This window comes from Rhinopithecus roxellana, chromosome 21 (genome assembly GCF_007565055.1).
Source record: "Rhinopithecus roxellana isolate Shanxi Qingling chromosome 21, ASM756505v1, whole genome shotgun sequence".
Lineage (NCBI taxonomy): Eukaryota > Metazoa > Chordata > Mammalia > Primates > Cercopithecidae > Rhinopithecus > Rhinopithecus roxellana.
The window spans coordinates 1,987,649-2,012,047 of record NC_044569.1 but is presented as its reverse complement, the minus strand read 5'-3'; the positions used below and the strand labels follow the sequence as shown (position 1 = coordinate 2,012,047).

General features: G+C 41.2%; 1 protein-coding gene across 1 annotated transcript in view; it reads right to left on the bottom strand.

Moving 5' to 3' along the window:
• Positions 1–369: 369 nt before the first annotated feature.
• RBBP8 (RB binding protein 8, endonuclease) overlaps positions 370–24,399 on the bottom strand; it is a 93,649-nt gene continuing 69,619 nt past the window's right edge. Inside the window, exons 15-19 of the mRNA XM_010383239.2 lie at positions 23,870–24,013; positions 17,852–17,921; positions 9,613–9,709; positions 3,827–3,968; positions 370–718 (exon numbers count right to left, since the gene is read on the bottom strand). Of these exons, the coding sequence (XP_010381541.2) occupies positions 621–718; positions 3,827–3,968; positions 9,613–9,709; positions 17,852–17,921; positions 23,870–24,013 (551 nt within the window). The 3' untranslated portion in view covers positions 370–620. The remainder of the gene's footprint in view (positions 719–3,826; positions 3,969–9,612; positions 9,710–17,851; positions 17,922–23,869; positions 24,014–24,399) is intronic.

Below are 24,399 nucleotides of genomic sequence, written 5' to 3'. Positions count from 1 at the left end.
CGGGGGAGTATGATGAAAAGAAAACATGTGAAGAGCTGGAAAATTAGGACCAGATCAGAGAATAATGTTTACAGTATATGGGAAAGGAAAAAAAGTCGATATTTGTGGTCACCTTGAACGGAATTTATGACAGTGTAGTACCTGATTCCAATTCAACAAAAGATGGAGAGTTTTAAAAAACTATTAAAATATAGCCTTTCTTTTTTTTTTTTAAAGACTTAAATGCTAGACACTGTTATGACCTAGAGAAGAGCAACTGATTAAGAAAAATCTGTAATGATTAAAATGAAGTCACTGCTCAATATAAATACCAAGGGAAGATGAAGTAAAAAGAAAAGAACTGAAAGGGAACAAATCACAGACTACAACTATTGTATTTTGAAAATTGTATTAGGTATCACTACATAAAGTAAATAAAAACTCTTAAGTTAGAGTGCAAAATGAAAGCGCCTTATTGTTTTAAAGGTGCAAAAGCAAAATATCGCAAACATTTTCAATAGAAAACTGATTTATAAATCCATTTATAGAAGATCAAAAAACCAATGTTTAATACCAACTTTAACTATAAATAACTAAGAAGGAAAAAACTGTGCTCCATCCTTCTGTTTCTGTTTCAACGTCTATGTCTTCTGCTCCTTGCCTTTTGGAGAAAATATTGCGTTGTAAGGCTGACGTCTTTTTGGGCGAGGACAAGGATCAAGATCTTCCTTAATATAACCTTAAAAACAAATCATAAACTTAGAAGACTGTATGTGCAACATGTATTTCTTTCAGCTTATATCTAGTAAACATTTCTTATTTGATGCTTTGTAAGTTTATATAATTCTTCTGATTATTAGCTTTGTGATGCTGATGATTGATCTCACTATTTAGCATCAGTTTCCTCATTTATAATAATGATAGCAGTAAACATTTACCAAATGGTTGCACACGACATGTCATATAACTCACATTCCTTTGAAGTAGTTTCTACTATACCTGTTTCACAGATGAGGTAATAGAGACCCAAGGAAGTTAAATTACTTGTTCAAGTTCACAAAGCTAGCAAGTAGAGGAGCTGGGACCTGGCCCAAGCTCTTTCTTATTCCAGAACCAGAATTCTTAAACACTTTCCTATTCTGCCTCCTATAGGTAGTTGCAAAGGGGGACAAAGTGCTAAACATGAACTCTATTATAAATTTCAGGTACTTATCAAAAACACTTTTTACAGTAGTTATTTCAATAGATGACAATCCCTTTATACCCTTCAGACTATTAGATCTCCTAAGGTGTCTCTAAGTATGTAATTTTCAGGGGAAGTAGTTGCTCTGCCATATGCATAGGGGTGCAATCACAGGCTCTATCCAGACTGATTCTATCTGGTGACCAAGCAGTGAGATATCACATCAAAGGTGACTCAATCTAGCTTAATAATGGGGAAAGCAGAAATACAGTGAAAGCTGTCAGAGAGTTTGCATCTTTTGGAAAAACTATCCTACCGTTAAACATCTGGAGCTTCTCTAAAAGTGAAGAAGGTCTCTCTCTCTCTTTGTGCACTCAAATCATCAGAACTCTTCATTGAGAACGGTTGCTTTTCTTTTTTTTTTTTTTTTTTTTTTTTTTTTTTGAGAAGGAGTCTCGCTCTGTCACCCAGGCTGGAGTGCAGTGGCCAGATCTCAGCTCACTGCAAACTCCGCCTCCCGGGTTTACGCCATTCTCCTGCCTCAGCCTCCCGAGTAGCTGGGACTACAGGCGCCCGCCACCTCGCCCGGCTAGTTTTTTGTATTTTTTTAGTAGAGACGGGGTTTCACCGTGTTAGCCAGGATGGTCTCGATCTCCTGACCTCGTGATCCGCCCGCCTCGGCCTCCCAAAGTGCTGGGATTACAGGCTTGAGCCACCGCGCCCGGCCAGAGAACGGTTGCTTTTCAAAATTAAATTAAATTTGTTGTTTTTTTGAAACAGGGTCTTGCTCTGTTGCCCAGGCTGGAGTGTAGTGGTGCAATCACGGCTCACTGCAGCCACTACCTCCAGGGCTCAAGCAATCCTTCCATCTGAGCCTTCTGAGTTACTGCTGGGACCACAGGCATGTGCCATCATACCTGGCTAATTTTATTATTTATTTCGTCTAGACCCAGGGTCTCACTCTGCTGCCACGGATGGTCTTGAACTCCTGGGCTCAATGGATCCTCCCATGTTGGCCTCCCAAAGTGCTGGGATTACAGGTGTGAGACACTGTGCCCAGCTGAGAATAGTTTCTATAAGATGGCAAGGCTGAAATGAAATTCTAGGTGGTATAATTTTATCATTTGACATTTATTTAATGCTATTTTTTCTTCTAGTGGGTAAAAATTTTAGATGTTTATCTATAACTGACAAACAGAGGCCTAAAGCCTGAGGGCTACTAATTAATTAAAAAGTCAAATCATAAATATTCTAAACACTACTATACTTTTCAATCACACACCAGAAGACACATCCCGTTTTCATAAAACTCAGTATTTTTTTTTAAGACAAGTCAGGTACAGTAGTGAGAACGAAGGGAAAGAGTAAAAGAAGGAGTTTGATCTGTAACTGAACGATCAACTGAGATAACTAATGGCCTCTGGAACAGCTGAAGTCATTTTGGCTGGGTGCAGTGGCTCATGGCTGTAATCCCAGCGTTTTGGGAGGTCAAGGCAGGAGGACCACTTGAGGCCAGGAGTTCCAGACCAGCCTGGGCAACACAGTGAGACCCTGTCTCTAGCAAAAAACAAAACAAAAAAGTGCTGGGTGTGGTGGCACATGCCTGTAGTCCTAGCTACTTGGAAGGCTGAGATAGAAGGATAGTTTGAGCCCGTAAGTCGGAGGCATTAGTGAGCCATGACTGTGCATGCCACTGCACTCCAGCCTGGGTGACAGAGTGAGGCCCTATATTAAAAAAAAAAAAAAAAAAAAATCATTTTGATGATAGAATGAAAGAGAAATTGTTTTTTGAAATTTGGTAAAGCAGAATAATATAAGCACAATCACATTAAAGTGATATAACCAATCTCTAATTCCAACTAAATTACTGAAGAGTCCTTTTATCTTTAGGAATGTTTTTATGTCACAACACTAGCACCCAACCTGCAGAAAAGGTAAAGAGAACCATAGAAAAAAAGGTGCATGTTCACATTTGGGCATACACAGTATTTTATTTTATTATCTTATTTTATTTTATTTCGGAGACAGAGTCTTGCTCTGTCGCCCAGGCTGGAGTGCAATGGCACAATCTTGGCTCACTGCAACCTCCATCTCCTGGGTTCAAGCGATTCACTTGCCTCAGCCTCCCGAGTAGCTGGGACTACAGGCATGTGCCACCATGCCTGGCTAACTTTTTGTATTTTAGTAGAGATGGGGCTTCACCATGTTGGCCAGGCTGGTCTTTTTTTTTTTTTTTTGAGACAGAGTCTCGCTCTGTCGCCCAGGCTGGAGTGCAGTGGCCGGATCTCAGCTCACTGCAAGCTCCGCCTCCCGGGTTTTACGCCATTCTCCTGCCTCAGCCTCCCGAGTAGCTGGGACTACAGGCGCCCGCCATCTCGCCCGGCTAGTTTTTTTTTTGTATTTTTTAGTAGAGACGGGGTTTCACCGTGTTAGCCAGGATGGTCTCGATCTCCTGACCTCGTGATCTGCCCGTCTCGGCCTCCCAAAGTGCTGGGATTACAGGCTTGAGCCACCGCGCCTGGCCCAGGCTGGTCTTTAACTCCTGACCTCAGGTGATCCACCCACCTCGGCCTGCCAAAGTGTTGGGATTATAGGCGTGAGCCACTATGCCCAGCCAAGTATTTAAAAAAATTAATTATAAAATGTTACAATCTATACTCTCACCTCTTTCCATACAAGTCTGAGTGGAAGGAAAACCAACTTCCCAAAAATTCTCTGGTGTGTTGGGTGGAATGTAGCGGAATCGGTGTCTTGAGCAGGAAGCCAACTTCTTTTCTCTTTCTTCTGCTGGCATATCTGCGTAATACTAATAATAAAAACTGGTAAGTTTTTTCACTGAAGAATACTAAATGGAGTGTTATGCTTATTGATTATAAACTAGAAGCTAAAAAAGCCATTTACTAAGATATTCAGCATTCTAAGGAAACTTAATCCTCACTGATGATACTATTAGTAATTAATTCTTACAGACAGTATTGATGTTGGTCTGTGAAGTACCTGCTTCACTGATGAGAAAAGGAGCTTGTATCACAATGTAAACCAAAAAAGTGCTTCCTTCATCAATAAAGTCTTGCAAAGAAAAAAAAAGCCAGTTGAACTTGACAGTGTGCTTAGTGATACAGCGGATTTATACACTGGTAGAAAGTCTTTATCATTATTAGGCCAGTAACAAAACTTCAGAGGTCTACATGTTTCTTAATTGTTATTTGAATATGAGGTGTGTTTCAAAGTAATCTTCCTATCTCTACGGTTTTAAAAAATAATTTAGATCTGAATGTTGTAGGCTCCATGAGTTCTCCCTTTAAGGTTTCAGTTAGGATCAAAAGCATTCTATTTTTTGGCAACTGTGAAAACAAAGAATTTGAACTTCATGCACACAAGGATAAAATTATATGTAAAAATTATACAGGTTTTTAAGGCCTAGACTTAATGAAAACAAAGCAGTAGTATAAGGTTTAATAGAACATAGATGGACAGAATCACTTTTTTTTTTTTTTTTTTTTTGAGAGACAAAGTCTTAGTCTGTCACCCAGGCTGGGGTGCAGTGGCATGATCTTGGCTCGCTGCAACCTCCCACTCCTGTGTTCAAGTGATTCTCTTGCCTCAGTTTCCCAAGTAGCTGGGACTACAGGCATGTGCCACCACGCACAGCTAATTTTGTATTTTTAGTAGAGACGGGGTTTTACTATATGTTAGCCAGGCTGGTCTCGAACTCCTGACCTCAAGTAATCCACCTGTCTCAGCCTCCCAAAGTGCTGGGATTACAGGCGTGAGCCACCCAGAATCACATATTTAATCCAGCCAATTCCTTCACTTTACACTTGAGAAATTGAAAATGTAAGTGGTAATTTGCTAAAGATATCACCTATTGAAAGTGACAGACTTAAAACTAGAATTTAAGTTTGAAGTAAAAGCTTTTAATACATTTCTATTTTACATAGATTAAAGGCTTTAAAGAAGTGTGAAACAACTTTATTCAGGTATCTTTTTCATCATTCTCACTGCCCTAAGTTTAAGCCTTTGTTACCTTAGTCTGGGCTTTGGGATGAAATGACCTTAGAGAATCAGGGATTATTGGAAAAAACACTGCCACTAAATTAAAACATACTTGAGAAACAGTAGTCGGTCAGTGCAGTTGTAAGACGGCAAGCAAATGGGTGAGTGGTAGAACAGGAAATCAGAGAGGAAGTGCAGTGCCAGAGTTTATTGTCTTGATAAGGACTTTAGATTCTTTTTCTTAGTGGGATGGGAGGACAGTGAAGGATTTTGGGAATGACATGATTTAACTTTCATTCTAAAAAAAGGCCATTCATTGCTGAGCTGAAAGTACATTGTTAAGAGACAAGAATGAAAAGTAAGAGAATGAGGACAGAAGTACATGGGAACTCTATGTACTACTTTCTGTATAACTTTGCTGTGAACCTGTAACTGCTCTAAAAAAATAAATATTTATTTTTGAGATGGAGTTTTGCTCTTGTCGCCTAGGTTGGAGTGCAATGGAGCAATCTCAGCTCACTGCAACCTCTGCCTCCTGAGTTCAAGCGATTCTCCTGCCTCAGCTTCCCTAGTAGCTGGGATTACAGGCATGCACCACCACATCCAGCTAATATTTGTATTATTAGTAGAGACAGGGTTTTACAATGTTGGTCAGGCTGGTATTGAACTCCTGACCTCAGGTGATCCACCCGCCTCAGCCTCCAAAAGTGCTGGAATTACAGGCATGAGCCAGTGTGCCCAGTCAAAATAAAAGTTTTAGAGTAAAAAAAAAAATGACCAGGAGAGCACTCAGAAGCTATTACAATTATAAAATGTTGGCCGGGTGCAGTGGCTCACGCCTGTAATCCCAACACTTTGGGAGGCCGAGGTGGGCATTTCACAAGGTCAGGAGATCGAGACCATCCTGGCTAAGACAGTGAAAACCCGTCTCTACTGAAAATACAAAAAAATTAGTCAGGCGTGGTGGCGGGTGCCTGTAGTCCCAGCTACTCGGGAAGCTGAGGTGGGAGAATGGCGTGGACCCAGGAGGCAGAGCTTGCAGTGAGCTGAGATGGTGCCACTGTGCTCCAGCCTGGGCAACAGAGCGAGACTCCATCTCAAAAAAAGAAAAAAAAAATTAAAAATGTTGCCTTGGTCCAGGGCATTAGTGGTGGTGATAGCAAGTGGATGGATATGGGATATATATATATATATATACATATTTTTTTGAGACAGAGTCTCACTCTGTCGCCCAGGCTGGAGTGCAGTAGCCAGATCTCGGCTCACTGCAAGCTCTGCCTCCCGGGTTCACGCCATTCTCCTGCCTCAGCCTCCCGAATAGCTGGGACTACAGGTGTCCGCCACCTCACCTGGCTAGTTTTTTTTTTGTATTTTTTAGTAGAGATGGGGTTTCACCGTGTTAGCCAGGATGGTCTCGATCTCCTGATCTTGTGATCCGCCCGTCTCGGCCTCCCAAAGTGCTGGGATTACAGGCTTGAGCCACTGCGCCCGGCCTGATATGGATATATTTTGAAGGAAGAATCAATGAATCAGTGGGGTTTGTTGATACATAAGTTACTGAGATGTGAAATAAAAAAGTAGTGAATAACTACAAGATCTCAGGACATATAGGAGACTCAGTGGTGAGGTTTGGGAACTGAGGGCAGATATTGTATGTTTGTTTTTGGACACGTGAAATTTGAGATCACTATTGCAGATCCACATGAGTATTGCACACTCAACTTGTAGAATAGGCAATGGGATACATTTAAGAACTGCAAGCTTGTAGTTAGTATTTAAATACATGGGACTGGCACTTCCACTTCTGTTTATGATTGAGTAACAGAACAGATTCACCCTCCTACGTAAATTAACTAGAAAAACTAAAATGTACACAATAATGTTTTGCAGAGATTGGATAACAGAAAGCATGGGAAATGATTATTGAGAATGAATGCAACTTAACAGTGTTTCTATCAAAATAGCTTTTTTCTAACTAGTAGGATTAGTTCTAGATCGTAGAATTATGGATATAACTAAAAATCAGAGATTTACTCAATGCGGACCATTTCTTTAAGAAATCATGATAAATTGAATTTGTGTAATGAAAACTCACGAACTCACATTATAGGCTTTTGCTTGTATTGCCAAACTGCTTTTCAAAATAGTGATCCCCATTGTTAGTACATAGGAGCATATTTTTACCCAATGCTTACCTGCATTACAATCTAGTCATACTTTCACATATAATTTTAATGTGCTCAGTTATCAAATTTTCTAGCCCATAGGTTAAAAAGGAAATTTAAAAGGGGAAGTAAATTGCTGAAGGCAGGCATCTGAGAGCTAATGGACAAGGGAAGAAATAAAAACAGCATGTTCCAGGTCAAAATAGAACCTGCCTGGGACTATTTAGTAAAAGGACAATCAGTGCAGTTGGCCCTTCATATCCTTGGGTTCTACATTCATGGATTCAACCAGCCATGGATCAAAAATATTCAGGAAAAAAACCTGCCTCTGTATTAAACATGCACAGACTATTTTTCTTGTCATTCCCTATGCAATATAGTATAACAACTATTTACATAGCATTTACATTGTAATAGGGATTATAAGTAATTAGAGGTAATTTAAAGCATAATGAAAGAATGTGCATAGGTTATAGGCAAACACTACGTCATTTTATATCAGGGACTTGAGCATCTGTGATTTTGGTATCCACAGTAGGTCCTGAAGTCAGTTTTCCACAGATACAAAGGGATGTCTGTACCAGCTACTTCAACATCCAAGACAGCCAATGTATAAAAGGAAAAATGTAAGTGTTTAACTGTTTATTCATTATATCTTGTTTAGGAAGAAAAATGTTTGGTGCGGTGACTCACACCAATTCCCAGTACTTTAGGAGGCCGAGGTGGGTGGATCACCTGAGGTTGGGAGTTTGAGGCCAGCCTGGCCAACATGGACCCGTCTCTACTAAAAACACAAAATTAGCCGGGCATAGTGGTGCATGCCTGTAATCCCAGCTACTCGGGAGGTGGAGGCAGAGGCAGGAGAATCGTTTGAAGCCGGGAAGTGGAGGTTGTGGTGAGCTGAGATCAAGCCACTGTACTCTAGCCTAGGCAACAAGAACAAAACTCTGTCTCAAAAGAAAAAAAAAAGAAAAAGAAAAAAAGAACTTGGCCGGCCACGGTGGCTCCCATCTGTAATCCCAGAATTTTGGGAGGCCAAGGTGGAAGGTGGCTGGATCAGTTGAGGTTAGGAGTTCGAGACCAGCCTGGCCAAATAGTGTAACCCTGTATCTACTAAAAATACAAGATATCCATGCATGGTGGGGGGTACCTGTAATCCCAGCTACCTGGGAAGCTGAGGCAGGAGAATTGCTTGAACCTGGGAGGTGGAGGTTGCAGTGAGCCAAGATCGTGCCACTGTACTCCAGCCTGGGCAACAGGGCAAGACTCCGTCTCAAAAAAAAAAAAACAAAAAAACAAAAAAACAAAAAAACAAAAAAAGAACTTACATTGGTGGTACCAATTATTTAAAAAAAATTAAGAGCATACCTAATTTCCTGAGAATGCTGGTGAAAATAATGCTTTTTTTTTTTTTGAGACGAAATTTCACTCTTGTTGCCCAGGCTGGAGCACAATGGCATGATCTCAGCTCACTGCAACCTCCACTTCCGGGGTTCAAGCAATTCTCCTGCCTCAGCCTCCTAAGTAGTGGGATTACAGGCAACTGCCACCATGCCCAGCTAATTTTTGTAATTTAGTAGAGACGGGGTTTCACCAAGTTGACTAGGCTGGTCTTGAACTTCCGACCTCAGGTGATTCACCCACCTCGGACTACTACCAAAGGTTTCCCTAAATAGTATATGTATAGGAGCATTTGCTATAACATAACACAAGGGGCAACAACTAATGCAAATACAGAAAAATGGCATGAATGTCTTAAGCTGGCCATAAGAACTATGGCTTATGCCCCAGACTCACGTAATCTAAGAGAAACTGAGGGTTTTTCATCTGTTTATCTCTCTCAGGTCAACAGCCAGAATACTTTTTTTTTTTTTTTGGAGACAGTCTCGCTCTGTCACCCAGGCTGGAGTGCAGTGTTGCACTCTCCGCCTCCCAGGTTCAAGCAATTCTCATGCCTCAGCCTCCTGAGTAGCTGGAATTACAGGTGTGCACCACCACACCCAGCTAATTTTTGTATTTTTTAGTAGTGGCAGGGTGTTGCCATGTTGGCCAGGCTGGTCTCGATCTTCTGGCCTCAAGTGATCTGCCCTCCTCGGCCTCCCAAAATGCTGAGATTAGAGGCATGAGCCACCGCACCCAACCCAGAATACTCCTTATTCCTTCTGTTATGCCTGGCTCAAATAAGAGGTTTCTATAACAAATATGGTTTGTATATGTGATTTTAAAAGCATGCATTTATTATCTATAAAGTCATACTCAAAAAAAATTAGTATCTACATTAGTACTTACAATTTCACATTCCTTACATGTGTGCCCAAGTAGTTTTCTTCTCTCCTCTTTTTTCCGAACCACCTCAATATGAGGAAAATTTTGCAAGCTAGTCTCTCTGGGGGAAAAATGAATTAAATTAACAAAGCTTAGAGTTCAGAGAAGAAATAATCCCCAAAACATTCATTCATTTTATTTGAAATGCTTATTCAGTATGTTAGAAAAATATTGCTTCATCAAATACTTATTAAGTGCTTATCTTAAATACACCAAGTATTTTTATGGGTATTTTTTTCTAACTAAAAAAAATAAAACTATTTACTATCCAAAGTGATCTGGAAATTCAGTATAATCCCCATCAAAATACCAATAATGTTCTTCACAGAAATATTTATTTAGAGACACAGTCTCGCTCTGTTGACCAGGCTGGAGTTCAATGGCATGATCTTGGAACCAACCTCCACCTGCAACCTCCACCTCCCGGGTTCAAGTGATTCTTGTGCCTCAGCCTTCTGAGTAGCGGGATTACAGGCTTGTGCCACCACGCCCAGCTAATTTTTTTATTTTAGTATAGACAGGGTTTCACCATGTTGGCCAGGTTTCTCTTGAACTCCTAACCTCAGTTGATCTGCCCACCTCAGCCTCCAAAGTGCTAGGATTACAGGCGTGAGCCACCATGCCCAGGCTTTCACAGAAATATAAAAGACAATCCTAAAACTAGTATGAAACCACTAAAGACATAGCAATAGCAAAAGCAATCCTGAGCTAAAAAAATAAAGCTGGATGGGCACAGTGGCTCACTTGAGGTCAGGAGTTTGAGACCAGTCTGGCCAACATGACGAAGCTACGTCTTTATTAAAAACACAAAAATTAGCCAGGCATCGTGGCACAGGTCTGTAATTCCAGCTACTTAGGAGGCTGAGGCACAAGAACAGCTTGAACCCCAGAGGCAAAGGTTGCAGCGAGTGGAGACTGCGCCACTGCATTCTAGCCTGGGCGACAGAGTGAGACTGTCTCAAAACAAAAACAAAAACAAAAACAAAAAAAAAACCATAGCTTCCAAATTTTGGGGGAAGGTGATTTAAATAATAACAACTCTAGTCCTCCTACTTGACTAGCTCTGCAATTATTATACTCTTTCTCTACTATAATATCACTGTCTCAGTGAATCAGCTCTTTGTATGGTGGGAAAAAAAGAGAAAAACAACCATTGGGGCCGGGCTCGGAGGCTCACGCCTGTAATCCCAGCACTTTAGGAGGCTGAGGCGGGCGGATCACAAGGTCAGGAGATCAAGACCATCCTGGCTAACACGGTGAAACCCTGTCCCTACAAGTACAAAAAATTAGCCGGGCGTGGTGGCGGGCGCCTGTAGTCCCAGCTACTCGGGAGGCTGAGGCTGGAGAATGGCGTGAACCCAGGAGGCGGAGCTTGCAGTGAGCCGAGATTGTGCCACTGCACTCCAGCCTGGATGACAGAGCGAGACTCCGTCTCAAAAAAACCAAAACAACAACAACAACAACAACAACAAACCGTTGGATGATTACAATATTTTAAAAGGAATCTTTTTTTTTTTGATCAGTAGGCTTAAAATATTTAGTAAACTGTGCAGTAAACAGATGCGCTGTCATCCAGGCTTTGTTGTTCTATTTCTAAAGTACAGGCACAGTAGATTTAGCATAATTCTTCAGGGTCCTAGGATTTTCGGAATGGTAAATGAGCAATGGCTTCAACTTAAAGTCACCAGCTGCATTAACCCAAACAAAAGTCAACCTGTCCTTTGAAGCTCTGAAGCCAGGCACTGGTTTCTCCTCTCTAGTTATCAAAGTCATAGATGGAGTCTTCTTCCAATAGAAGGCTGTTTCATCTACACTGAAAATCTGTTTAGTTCAGCTATGTTCATCACTGATCTCAGCCAGATATTCTAGATAATTTGCTGCTACCGCTTCTATATCAGTACTTGCTGTTTGCTTTGTAGTTTTATATTATGGACATGGCTTCCTTCCTTCACCTCATGAACCAACCTCTGCTAGTTTCAAACTTTTCTTCTGCAGCTTCCTCAAACTAAAGAGAGTTTAGAGGCTTGCTCTGGATTAGGCATTGGCTTAAAGGAATATGGTGGCTGGTTTGATCTTCAATCTAGACCACTGAAACTTCCTCCATATCAGCATTAAGTCTGTTTCACTTTCTTACCATTGATGTGTTCACTGGAGTAAGTAGCACTTGTGATTTTCTTCGAGAACTTTCCTTTGCATTTGCAACTTGGCCGACTGGTGTAAAAGGCCTAGCTTTTTACCTATCTTGGCTTTTGAAATGTCTTCCTCATTAAACTTAATCATTTCTAGCATTTGATTTAAAGGTAAGAGATGTGCAACTCTTCCTTTCACTTGTATACTTAGAGGGCATCATAGTTTTTAGTTTTTTTTTTGTTTTTTTTGAGACAGCATCTCGCTTTATCTCCCAGGCTGGAGCACAGTGGTGCGATCACAGCTCACTGTAGTCTCGACTTCCTGGGCTCAAGCAATCCTCCTACCTCAGCCTCTCCCAGTATAATAGTTGGAACTACAGGTGTGTGCCACCATGCTCAGTTAATTTTTTTGGCATTTTTTGTAGAGATGGGGTTTTTCCATATTGACCAGGCTGGTCTGGATCTGCTCATCATGGCCTCCCAAAGTTCTGGAATTACAGGCATGAGCCACCATGCCTAGTTCCATCGCATGGTTCTTAACTGGCTTAATTTCAATGTTGTTGTGTCTCAGGGAATAGGGAGGCCCAAAAAGAGGAGAGATGGGAAAATGGATGGTTCGTGGAGCAGCCAGAACACACACGGCATTCATTGAGTTCACTGTCTTGTATGGACATGGTTCATGATGCCCCCAAACAATTATAATAATAGCATCAGGCTGAGCGCGGTGGCTCACGCCTGTAATCCCAGAACTTTGGGAGGCCTAGGCAGGCAGATCATGAGGTCAGGAGATCAACACCATCCTGGCTAACGTGGTGAAACCCCGTCTCTGCTAAAAAAAATACAAAAGAATTAGTTGGGCGTGGTGGCGGGCACCTGTAGTCCCAACCACTCAGGAGGCTGAGGCAGGAGAATGACATGAACCCGGGAGGCGGAGCTTGCAGTGAGCTGAGATTGCGCCACTGCACTCTAGCCTGGGTGACAGAGGAAGACTCTGTCTCTTAAAAAAAAAAAAAAAAAAAAGCATTAAGGATCACTGATCACAGAACACTAACAGATATAATAATGGAAAAATTTGAAATATTGTGAGAATTACCAAAATGTGACACAAAAACATGAGGTAAGCACATGTTGTTGGAAAAATGCTGCTGACAGATTTGTTCAAACAGGGTTGCCACATACCTTCAATTTGTAAAAAACACAGTATTTGCAAAGTGCAATAAAGAACCGTGAAATAGAAAGTATACCTTAAATGGAAGTGTAATAAAAAGATCACATACATGCCCCTCTAGTTGGTAAGCACTTTCCCTCAAAAAGAAAAGTTTTAGTCACTCTACTTCTAAGCATAAGTCCTTTTTTGTTTCAACTCAAGAACTCTCAACTCTGGTGTGATCTGTGAATTAGAAAAGGGAAACCAAGAAAGTACACATAAAAAATATTGCCACCACTATATTTTCTTTCAAAGAGTTTATGGAATCTTAGGATTATGCAGATCACATTTTGGCCATATCCTTTCCTCTGAATATTAACTACTCTACATATATAGTGTCTTATCATGACATAGGGAATCTCCCAGTAGAATGGCATCTGTAGTAGACCTCAAAGCATCACTTAAACAAGCTTCTTGTCCCTGACGCTACACAATCGATCTTCCCAGGTTTGCAGTGTTAGTATTCTCAGTGGGAAAAGCAACCATGTAACTCTGAGAATTTTAGCATCCCCATGCCTCCATCCCCACACTTCCATTCACCTCTTGTTCTCCAGCTATCTAACTGCTTCAGAATAAATAAAGCTACTCATACATATTTTCTAAAAAACTAGTGAACCTCTAATATGAAACATTTAAAATGACAGTTTTGTTTTTTTTTTTTGAGACAGGGTCTCACTCTGTTGCCCAGGATGGAGTGCAGTGGTGTGATCATAGCTTACTGCTACCTTGACTTCCTGGGCTCAAGTGATCTTCTCACCTAAGCTTCCTGAGTAGCTGGGACTACAGGCACACACCATCACATATAGCTAATTTTTAATTTTTTGTAGAGACGGGGTCTCACTGTGTTGCCCAGGCTGGTCTCAAACTCCTGGGCTCAAGCGATTCTTCCACCAAAGCTGCCCAAAGTGCTGGGATTATAGGCATGAGCCACCTGGAAAATGACAGTTCTTACTCTGCAGTCCTACTTCTAGGAATCTATCTCAATGATCTACAGGCAAAAATATGAAAAGAGAATGTGCAAGGTTATTCACTGCAGCACCATGCACACTAGGCGTAACTGTCAACAGCCCAAGTGTCCACTGCTAGGGTATAAACTATGGTAGAGTCACATAATGAAGTACTATGGAGCTAAAAAGAAATGAAGAATATCGCTATATACAACTTGAGTGATTTCCAGGATCTCTAGTCAAATTAAAAAAGCAGGCTGGGAGCAGTGGCTCACACCTGTAATCCCAGCACTTTGGGAGGCTGATGTGGGCAGATCATGAGGTCAAGAGATTGAGACCATCCTGACCAGCATGGTGAAACCCCGTCTCCACTAAAAATACAAAAATTAGCTGGGCGTGGTGGTGTGCGCCTGTAGTCCCAGCTACTCGGGGAGGCTGAGGCAGGAGAACTGCTTGAATCGAGGAGGTGGAGGTTGCAGTGAGCCGAGATGGCGCCACTGCATTCTAGCCTGGTGACAGAGTGAGACTCCGTCTAAAAAAGCAAATTAGAGAAAAGTATATATAACATTCTATATGAGTCATGGAGAGTATGTTTATACACATGTATTTGCTTCTATTTTTCAGGATAGAAGAAAAATCATAAATTTTAAACAAATGATTACCTATGGGGATAGGGAGCTAATAAGATATAGAGGCCAAGAATAGAAGTGAGATTTATCTGAATATACTTGTATTGTAGTCTGGTAAAATGTACATACTTTGTGTCCATTACACAAATTTTATATACATTTTATATATATAATGTATAAAGTATACATTATACTTTATATACTTTTACAATAATTAAATATGAAAAGAAAAAAACCCAATTCCTAAAAAATCAAAAGCAAAATAAACCTGGGTACTGACTTGGTGGCATTAACTATGCAAAAAATATCCCAAATGACTTAAAAAAAAAAAAAACACAGTGATTTGACTGTACATTTCTAATAGAATATATTTTAAGGACAAAAGAGCATACAAAAAGTTTTCAAATTATTTTCATTAATTATGTTATTGGTGGTATTATTCTGAAGCTGCTTTATGTGTATTGTGGAATAAAATAAATTAAGGAATTATGTTGGTGGCACTGAGAAGTGGGATTTTTGGTAGGTGGGAAAGTAAATACAGACGTAAGATAGAGGAGTTTACATAAATATCCTGTGGTCCTGAATCTGAGTTAGAGTGATCATTATGAAGTATAGTTTACCTTAAAAAATCAAAGTGATATGGCAGGGCGAGGTGGCTCACACCTGTAATCCCAGCACTTTGGGAGGCCAAGGCGGATGGATCACAAAGTCAGGAGATTGAGACTATCCTGGCTAACAGGGTGAAACTCTGTCTCTATCAAAAATACAAAAAATTAGCTGGGTGTGGTGGTGGGCCCCTGTAGTCCCAGCTACTCGGGAGGCGGAGGCAGGAGAATGGCGTGAACCCAGGAGGCACAGCTTGCAGTGAGCCGAGATCGTGCCACTGCACTCCAGCCTGGGTGACAGAGGGAGACTCCGTCTCAAAAAAAAAAAACAAAAAAAAAAAACCCAAAGTGATACAAAAAACCTTCTTTCTAACTTTATCCACCTAAAAGGCTGAGAAACAATGACTAAAGCACAACCTTAGCAGCCAGACTGTGGCCTAAACACCATTCTCACTAAAAGGAACTAGCACTCCAGGAAAAAGGAACTAGGGCTCCAGCAAAAATGGCAGATTCCAGATAGCAGAAGCAAGAAAGCTATGAAAGAAGCTTCCTTTAGGCAAAGATGGGACAATCTGAATCTCTCTAAAGATAATGACTGCAATGGATTACAACCCATCAAATATACTTAAATTGATGAGTATATAATGACACTTAAACAAAAAACAAGCTAGTCACATTTGGGATGCTAGAGTACCATTTGTTTGGAAAACTGGTAACTAAAAAAAAAAGAATTAAGCATTTAACAAAATGACAGTTCTTTAAGAGTCTCACAGGAATAAAAAAAATCTTGGCCTGTTAGATTTCTAAAATTCTCAATAGAAATAAAAATAAAAGGAATAACCTTACTTACTAACTCAATTTACCAACATCCTAACTTAAAGAAAAAAATAACAATTTTTTTAAATGAATTACTATGTCTTCAATTTGCTTTATGAACAAATAGTAGGTGACTGTAAGTAACAGAATTTGCAATCTTTGTGAAAGGCAGAAAGTCAAATTATGGTTAAATCAAGATGCTTAGGGTCAGGCGAGGTGGTTCACGCCTATGATCCCAAGACTTTGGGAGGCCCATGTGGGTGGATTACCTTAAGTGACAAGTTCGAACCAGCCTAATCAACATGGTGAAACCCCGTCTCTACTAAAAATACGAAAATTAGCCAGGCATGGTGGCGGCCACCTGTAATCCCAGCTACTTGGGAGGCTGAGGCAGGAGAATTGCTTGAACCCAGGAGGCAGAGGTTGCAGTGAGCTGAGATCACGCCATTGCACTCCAGACTGGGCAACAAGAGTGAAACTCCATCTCAAAAATAAATAAATAAATACATAAAAACCAAACCAAAACAAAAATGATGCAAAACAAAAAGGTTTGTTTTGATTTTAAAGATTCAAAAATCCTCATAAAGTAATTCTGAAGCATAATAAACCTAAGTCTTACTACCTATTTTACTAAGTCTTGGCACACTGCAACCTCCACCTCCCAAGTTCACGCCATTCTCCTGCCTCCTGAGTAGTGGGGACTATAGGTGCCCACTACCACGCCCAGCTAATTTTTTGTATTTTTAGTAGAGACAGGGTTTCACCAAGTTAGCCAGGATGGTCTCGATCTCCCGACCTTGTGATCCCCCCGCCTTGGCCTCCCAGAACTTCTGGGATAACAGGCGTGAGCCACCGTGCCTGGCCTACCTAAAGTCTTATACTACATAAAACTCGTACAATTTAATAAATGCCCCAAGTTGAAAATAAGAATAAAAAGACGATTTTTAAAAAAATAATGAAACAGGCTGGGTGTGGTGGCTCATGCCTGTAATCCCATTAGTTTGGGAGGCTGAGGCAGGTGGATCACCTGAGGTCAAGAGTTCAAGACCAGCCTGGCCAACATGGTGAAACCCCATCTCTAATAAAAATACACAAATTATCCAGGTCTGGTGGCGGGCACCTGTAATCCAAGCTACTTGGGAGACCAAGGCAGGAGAATCACTTGAACCCAGGAGACAGAGGTTGCAGTGGGCAGAGATTGTGCCACTGTACTCCAGCCTGGGCGACAGAGTGAAACTCTGTCTCAAAAAAAAAAAAAAAATACACACACACACATACACAGACACACACACACAAGAAAAATAAAGCAGAGAAAATCACTATTATGACTGCCAAAAAAAGGTGATGGTGGTAAAAATTTTCTTATTTGTAAAATTTGTCATTTTTATGCTTGAGTCATTTTTTTATGACCATAAAGTAAATAATTTTAAGTTAACCAAAGTAGCTATTTAACGGTTTAGAGATACTCTGACAAAGACAGCTCTATTGGCCAGGTGTGGTGACTCAAGCCTGTAATCCCAGCACTTTGAGAGGCCGAGGCAGATGGATGGCTTGAGCCCAAGAGTTCAAGATTAGTCTTGGCAACGTGGTGAAACCCTGTCTCTACAAAAAATAATTAGCCGGGTGTGGTAGTATGTGCCTCTAGTCCCAGATACTCAGGAGGCTGAGGTGGGAGTATTGCTTGAGCCTATTGCTCCGCCTCGGAGGTTGCAGTGAGCTGAGATGAAGCCATTGTACTCTAGCCTGGATGACAGACCAAGACCCTGTCTCAAAAAAAAAAAAAAAAAAAAAAAAAAGAGAGAGAGAGAAATAAAAGACAGCTCTATTGTACTTCCAGTCACATTGCTGGTATAAATAAAAACCAACTTACCTTTCATTATCTTTAAAATACGGCTCCACAAATGCTTTCTGCTTGACTTTGTCTTGTTTATCACCATGAGCTATAAATAAGACATGCACATTACAAACTAAATGTATAACTTAATGAGAAATAATTAACTAGCTTGGAAGAAAATGACATGTACTCAAACTTCCATTTTCATTGGGTTTCATACTCTAGGCCTCTGAGCAACTCGTTTAAATCTTCTATAACTATGTAACTACTTTTTTTTTTTTTTGAGACGGAGTCTTGCTCTGTCACCTAGGCTGGAGTACAGTGGCAGGATCTCGGCTTACTGCAAGCTCCACCTCCCGGGTTTACGCCATTCTCCTGCCTCAGCCTCCCAAGTAGCTGGGACTACAGGCGCCCACCACCATGCCTGGCTAATTTTTTGTGTTTTCTTTTTTTTTTTTTTTTTTGAGACGGAGTCTCGCTCTGTCGCCCAGGCTGGACTGCAGTGGCCGGTTCTCAGCTCACTGCAAGCTCCGCCTCCCGGGTTTACGCCCTTCTCCTGCCTCAGCCTCCCGAGTAGCTGGGACTACATTAGCTGGGACTACGGGCGCCCGCCACCTCGCCCGGCTAGTTTTTTGTATTTTTTTTTAGTAGAGACGGGGTTTCACCGTGTTAGCCAGGATGGTCTTGATCTCCTGACCTTCTGATCCGCCCGTCTCGGCCTCCCAAAGTGCTGGGATTACAGGCTTGAGCCACCGCGCCCGGCCATTTTTTGTTTTCAGTAGAGAAGGGGTTTCACCATGTTAGCCAGGATAAACTCAATCTCCTGACCTCATGATCCGCCCGCCTTGGCCTCCCAAAGTGCTGGGATTACAGGCGTGAGCCACCGCGCCCGGCCTCTGTAACTACTTTTTTCTTTCTTTTGCATCTGCACAATGAAGCGGGCGCTGTTTCATTTACCTCAAAATTACTAGACAGCTAAAAGTCATTATCTCAGAAAGTATTTCAGAGTTTAAAAGAAATATTCAGATGCCCACTATTATCATTTGACAAGAAACGACAACGAAAAGACAGCTTTCAATATTAATTTTGGCTGGCTGCAGTGGCTCATACCTGTAATCTCAGCACTTTGGGAGGCTGAGGTGGGTGGATTACCTGAGGTCAGGAGTTCTAGACCAGCCTGGCCAACATGGTGAAACCCTGTCTCTACTAAAAATACAAAAATTAGCTGGGCGTGGTGATGGGCGCCTGTAATCGCAGCTACTCGGGAGGCTGAGGCAGGAGAATCGCTTGAACCAGGGAGTTGGAGATTGCAGTGAGCTGAGATTGTGTCACTGCACTCCAGCCTGGCAACAAAGCAAGACTCCGTCTCAAAAAAATTAAAAAAATTACACATAATTATACATCTTTAGAGTGTGATACTCTGATATATGTACACAATGTGTAATGACAAATTAGGATAATTAGCATATCTGTCACCTCAAACATTTGTTTGTCATTTCTTTGTGTTGGGAACATTCAAAATCTGTGCTTTCAGCTATCTGAGAACATATAATATATTGTTGTTAATTACAGTTACCATATGTGCTATTGAACACTACAACTCATTCTATTTAGCATTTTGTTTATTTTTCTTTGTTTTTTGGAGACAGAGTCTTGCTCTGTTGCCCAGGTTGGAGTGCAGTGGCACGATCTAGGCTCACTGCAACTTCCACCTCCCAGGTTCAAGAGATTCTCCTGCCTCAGCCTCCCGAGTAGCTGGGACTACATGTGCACGCCACCACGCTCGGCTAATTTTTTGTATTTTTAGTAGAGACGGGGTTTCACCATGTTAGCCAGGATGGTCTCGATCTGATTGTGATCCACCTGCCTCAGCCTCCCAAAATGCTGGAATTATAGGCATGAGCCACTGTGCCAGGCTCCCTTATTTATTTTTCTTAAGAGATCAGGTCTTGCTATGTTGCCTAGGCTGGAGTGCAGGGGCAATTCATAGGCACTGTACTACTACTGATCAGCATGCAAGTTTCGACCTGCTCCATTTTTGAAGTGGGCCAGTTCACTGCTCCTTAAGCAACTTAGTGGTCTCCTGCTTCTAAGAGGTCACCATATTGATGCTAAACTTAATATGGATCATACCTCAGAACTCCAATACAGCACTACTCCAAGAACTCCAAGGCTCAAGCTATCCTCCTGCCTCAGCCTCTTGGGTAGCTGGGACCATGGGTGCCTGCCACCTTGCTTGGCTAGCTATATTTTTCTATTAATTAATCCACCTTTGGCTATCCCAGTCTTCCCCATCTCTAGTAACCACTATTCTACTCTCTACTTCTTTTTTTTTTTTTTGAGACGGAGTCTCGCTCTGTCACCCAGGCTGGAATGCAGTGGCCGGATCTCAGCTCACTGCAAGCTCCGCCTCCCGGGTTTACGCCATTCTCCTGCCTCAGCCTCCCAAGTAGCTGGGACTACAGGCGCCCGCCAACTCGCCCGGCTAGTTTTTTGTATTTTTAGTAGAGACGGGGTTTCGCCGTGTTAGCTAGGTTGGTCTCGATCTCCTGACCTCGCGATCCACCCGTCTCGGCCTCCCAAAGTGCTGGGATTACAGGCTTGAGCCACCACGCCCGGCCTCTACTCTCTACTTCTATGAGATCAACTTTTTTAGATTCCACATATGAATAAGAACATGTGGTATTTATCTTTCTGTGCCTGGCTTATTTCACCTAATATGACGCTGTCCAAACTCATCGATGTTTGCACATATGACAGAATTTTGTTCTTTTCAGTGGCTAAATAGTATTTTTGTGTGTGTATGTATATGTGTGTGTGTATATATGTATCTATACATATATATCTATATATATAGTTTTCTTTAACTATTTATCTGTAAATAGACACTTAGGCTGATTCCGTATCTTGGCTATTCTGAACAGTGCTGCAATAAACGTTGAGTGCAGATATCTCTTTAACATACTGATTTCCTTTCCTTTGAATATACACCCAATAGTGGGACTGCTGGATCTATGATAGTTCCATTTTTAGTTTTTTTTTTTTTTTTTTGAGACGGAGTCTCGCTTTGTTGCCCAGGGTGGAGCACAGTGGCGTGATCTTGGCTCACTGCAAGTTCCACCTCCTTGGTTCACGCCATTCTCCTGCCTCAGCCTCCCGAGTAGCTGGTACTACAGATGCCTGCCACCACACCCGCTTAATTTTTTTGTTTTTTTCAGTAGAGACAGGGTTTCACCATGTTAGCCAGGATGGTCTCAATCTCCTGACCTCGTGATCCGCCTGCCTCGGCCATTTTTAGATTTTTGAGGAATCTTCATACTATTTTCTAAAATGGCTATACTAATTAACATTGCCACCAATCCTGTTGATTTTTATAATGCATCTTTAAGGTAAGTTATACCTAGAGAATAAACAGATTAAAGATTTTATCAGAAAATTGGTGACAAAGATTAAAAACTAGAGCTCATAACTTGGGACCTGACTCCTAAGATGTCTAGACTCAAATAGCTAAACGCCAGCATCTATTCAAAGAATCAAAATTTACTGAGCATTGTGCGAAGTTCCAGACATACAATTTGTATCAAGAGAGAGCAGGTCTCCTGTCTTCATGGAGTTTACATTACAGTAAGGAAAACAGACATTAAGCAAGCAGAGAGTTAAATGTTAAGCAAGTAGATAGTTAAGGGTTATGTGAGAAAGCACATGTAAGGTAGTAACTGGGTTGAGAAAATAAAACAAATACATAACAAATCCTAAATTATATGCCTGGGTGACTGGGAAAAATAAAAACATCTGAAGATTTTTTTGGTAGGAAGTAAATGGAAATTGGCTTAGACATGTTATGTTTAAGCTGAAGAGACAAAAGTATCTCACAGTACTCAGAAATGCAAGACTGGGATTCATCAGAGAAGTCAAACCTAGAGATGCAGATTTGGAATCATTTTCAGAGGTAGGGCTAATAAAAGCTGTGAGAGAAAACAAGTTGTGATGAAGAAAGAGTCTTGGGGATATTCTAGGAAAGAAGATGCGATAAATAAAAAGAACGATGCAGGCCGGGCGCGGTGGCTCAAGCCTGTAATCCCCAGCACTTTGGGAGGCCGAGACGGGCGGATCACGAGGTCAGGAGATCGAGACCATCCTGGCTAACACGGTGAAACCCCGTCTCTACTAAAAATACAAAAAACTAGCCGGGCGAGGTGGCGGCACCTGTAGTCCCAGCTACTTGGGAGGCTGAGGCAGGAGAATGGCGTGAACCTGGGAGGCGGAGCTTGCAGTGAGCTGAGATCTGGCCACTGCACTCCAGCCTGGGTGACAGAGCGAGACTCCGTCTCAAAAAAAAAGAACGATGCAGCATCATCAGAAAAGCTAAGTGAGAAGAAATTCTGGGATAGTCAGTGTCAAATGTAACTTAAAACAAGGAACAGAAATTAATAAGTACGTCTTTGCAAAAAAATATTCTTTTTGTTTGAAGTGAAACCTATTTGCAAAAGGTCCTTCGTGGGGGAAGAAGGATACGAAGAGCTGTAAATTTTTATTTCAAAATTTACTTGATGGAGTTTTTGCCATGGGCTAAGCGAACAAAACACTACTGTCCTCTATCTTTGGTTTCGGTCTCGTTCATTTTTGAGTTCAGGGCTGTTTTAAAAACTTCATGGAAACATGAGCATAATCAAGATTGTGCCACAGTAGAACATAAGTTCATTGAAACCAGCATAAAACAATCTTTACACTAGATTAAAAATTCGGACCAATTTAATGACAATGAGAAAAATGAGAGAGAGAACAAAAATTACAATTTTCAATCCAGATTATCTACTTAGATTTTCAATTATTCTTTTTCTGATTGCTATCCTACATTATAAAATTACTGCTTCTAATGAAAGAGATAATAAGACTAATACATGGGCCGGGCGCGGTTGCTCAAGCCTGTAATCCCAGCACTTTGGGAGGCCGAGACGGGCGGATCACAAGGTCAGGAGATCGAGACCATCCTGGCTAACACCGTGAAACCCCGTCTCTACTAAAAAATACAAAAAAACTAGCCGGGCGAGGTGGCGGGCGCCTGTAGTCCCAGCTACTCGGGAGGCTGAGGCAGGAGAATGGTGTAAACCTGGGAGGCGGAGCTTGCAGTGAGCTGAGATCTGGCCACTGCACTCCAGCCTGGGCGATAGAGCGAGACTCCGTCTCAAAAATAAAATAAAATAAAATAAAATAAAAAGACTAATACACATAGTTACATTAGGTATTTTGGCTGGTAAGATAAAGCATTCACAGCAGAAAACAGATCTGAATTTTCCTGTTTTGAATTTAATTATTATTATTTTTTTTGAGACAGGGTCTCACTCTGTTGCCCAGGCTGTAGTATAATTATTTATTTATTTGGAGACAGGGTCTCACTCTGTTGCCCAGGCTGTAGTGCAGTGGGTGATTCACTGACGCAGCCACAGCCTTCTGTGTGTTCAAGCGATCCTCTCGCCCCAGCCCCCAAGTAGCTGGGACTACAGATACGTGCCACCATGCCGAGCTAATTTTTGTAGAAATGAGGTTTTGTCTTATTGCCCAGGCTGGTCTTGAACTCCTGAGCTCAAGCAATCCGTCTGCCTTGGCCTTCCAAAGTGCTGGGATTACAGGTGTGAACTGCTGTGCCTGGCTAGATCTGAATGTTCTACAAAATTTTCTCCTTCTACTTTATTACAATTAATTTAATAATTAACGGAAGTTTCTCAAAAATTTTACCAATTTTATGCGTATTTAGAAAGAAATTTCTAATACCAAACGAATGTTAGTTTCTTAGTTCTAATAAATATTTTATAGCTATATAACACGTTAACATAAGGAGAGGTTGAGTGAAAGGTACAGAAGAATGCCGAACAATTTTCTGGAACTCTTATCAGTGTGACATTATCTCAAAATTTAAAAAAGGTAAAAAAAGTTATACAAGAAATATGAAACTTTAATTATTGATATGTTATCAAGCCTTTGTTATTAGCTTGATAACTTTACTTACTGAATTCTGCAACTGAGAAGCCATAGTTAAAGAGAAAATAATCTTACTGTGTGGTTTCTTTGTGGCAGCAGACAATTCCTCCTCTTCATCTGCTGCTTGGGAGAAACTATCTGCCAAACAGGATTCATACTCTTCATGTGTTGTCTGATCAAACATATCTTCCAAGCTATCATTCATTTTTCTTTCTTCATCTATGTAAAAGAGCATCGGCTGACAACAAGTAAGCTTTTGCTTTCTATACAGACCATCATGAAACTGTAGTAACTGCCACACAATAACAGAATGCAGTCCTTAAAGATACTTCTTAAAACATGGTTGTGAAAATATGGATTATATATTGGGTACTGAGCTTAATAACTGTGATGTCATAATATGTGCAACAAATTCCCATGACACGTGTTTATCTATATAACAAACCTTTTTATGAACCTGGAAACCTAAAATAAAATTTAATAGTTGAAAAAATGTTTTAAGTGGCTCAAGCCTGTAATCCCAGCACTTTGGGAGGCCGAGATGGGCGGATCACGAGGTCAGGAGATTGAGACCATCCTGGCTAACACGGTGAAACCCCGTCTCT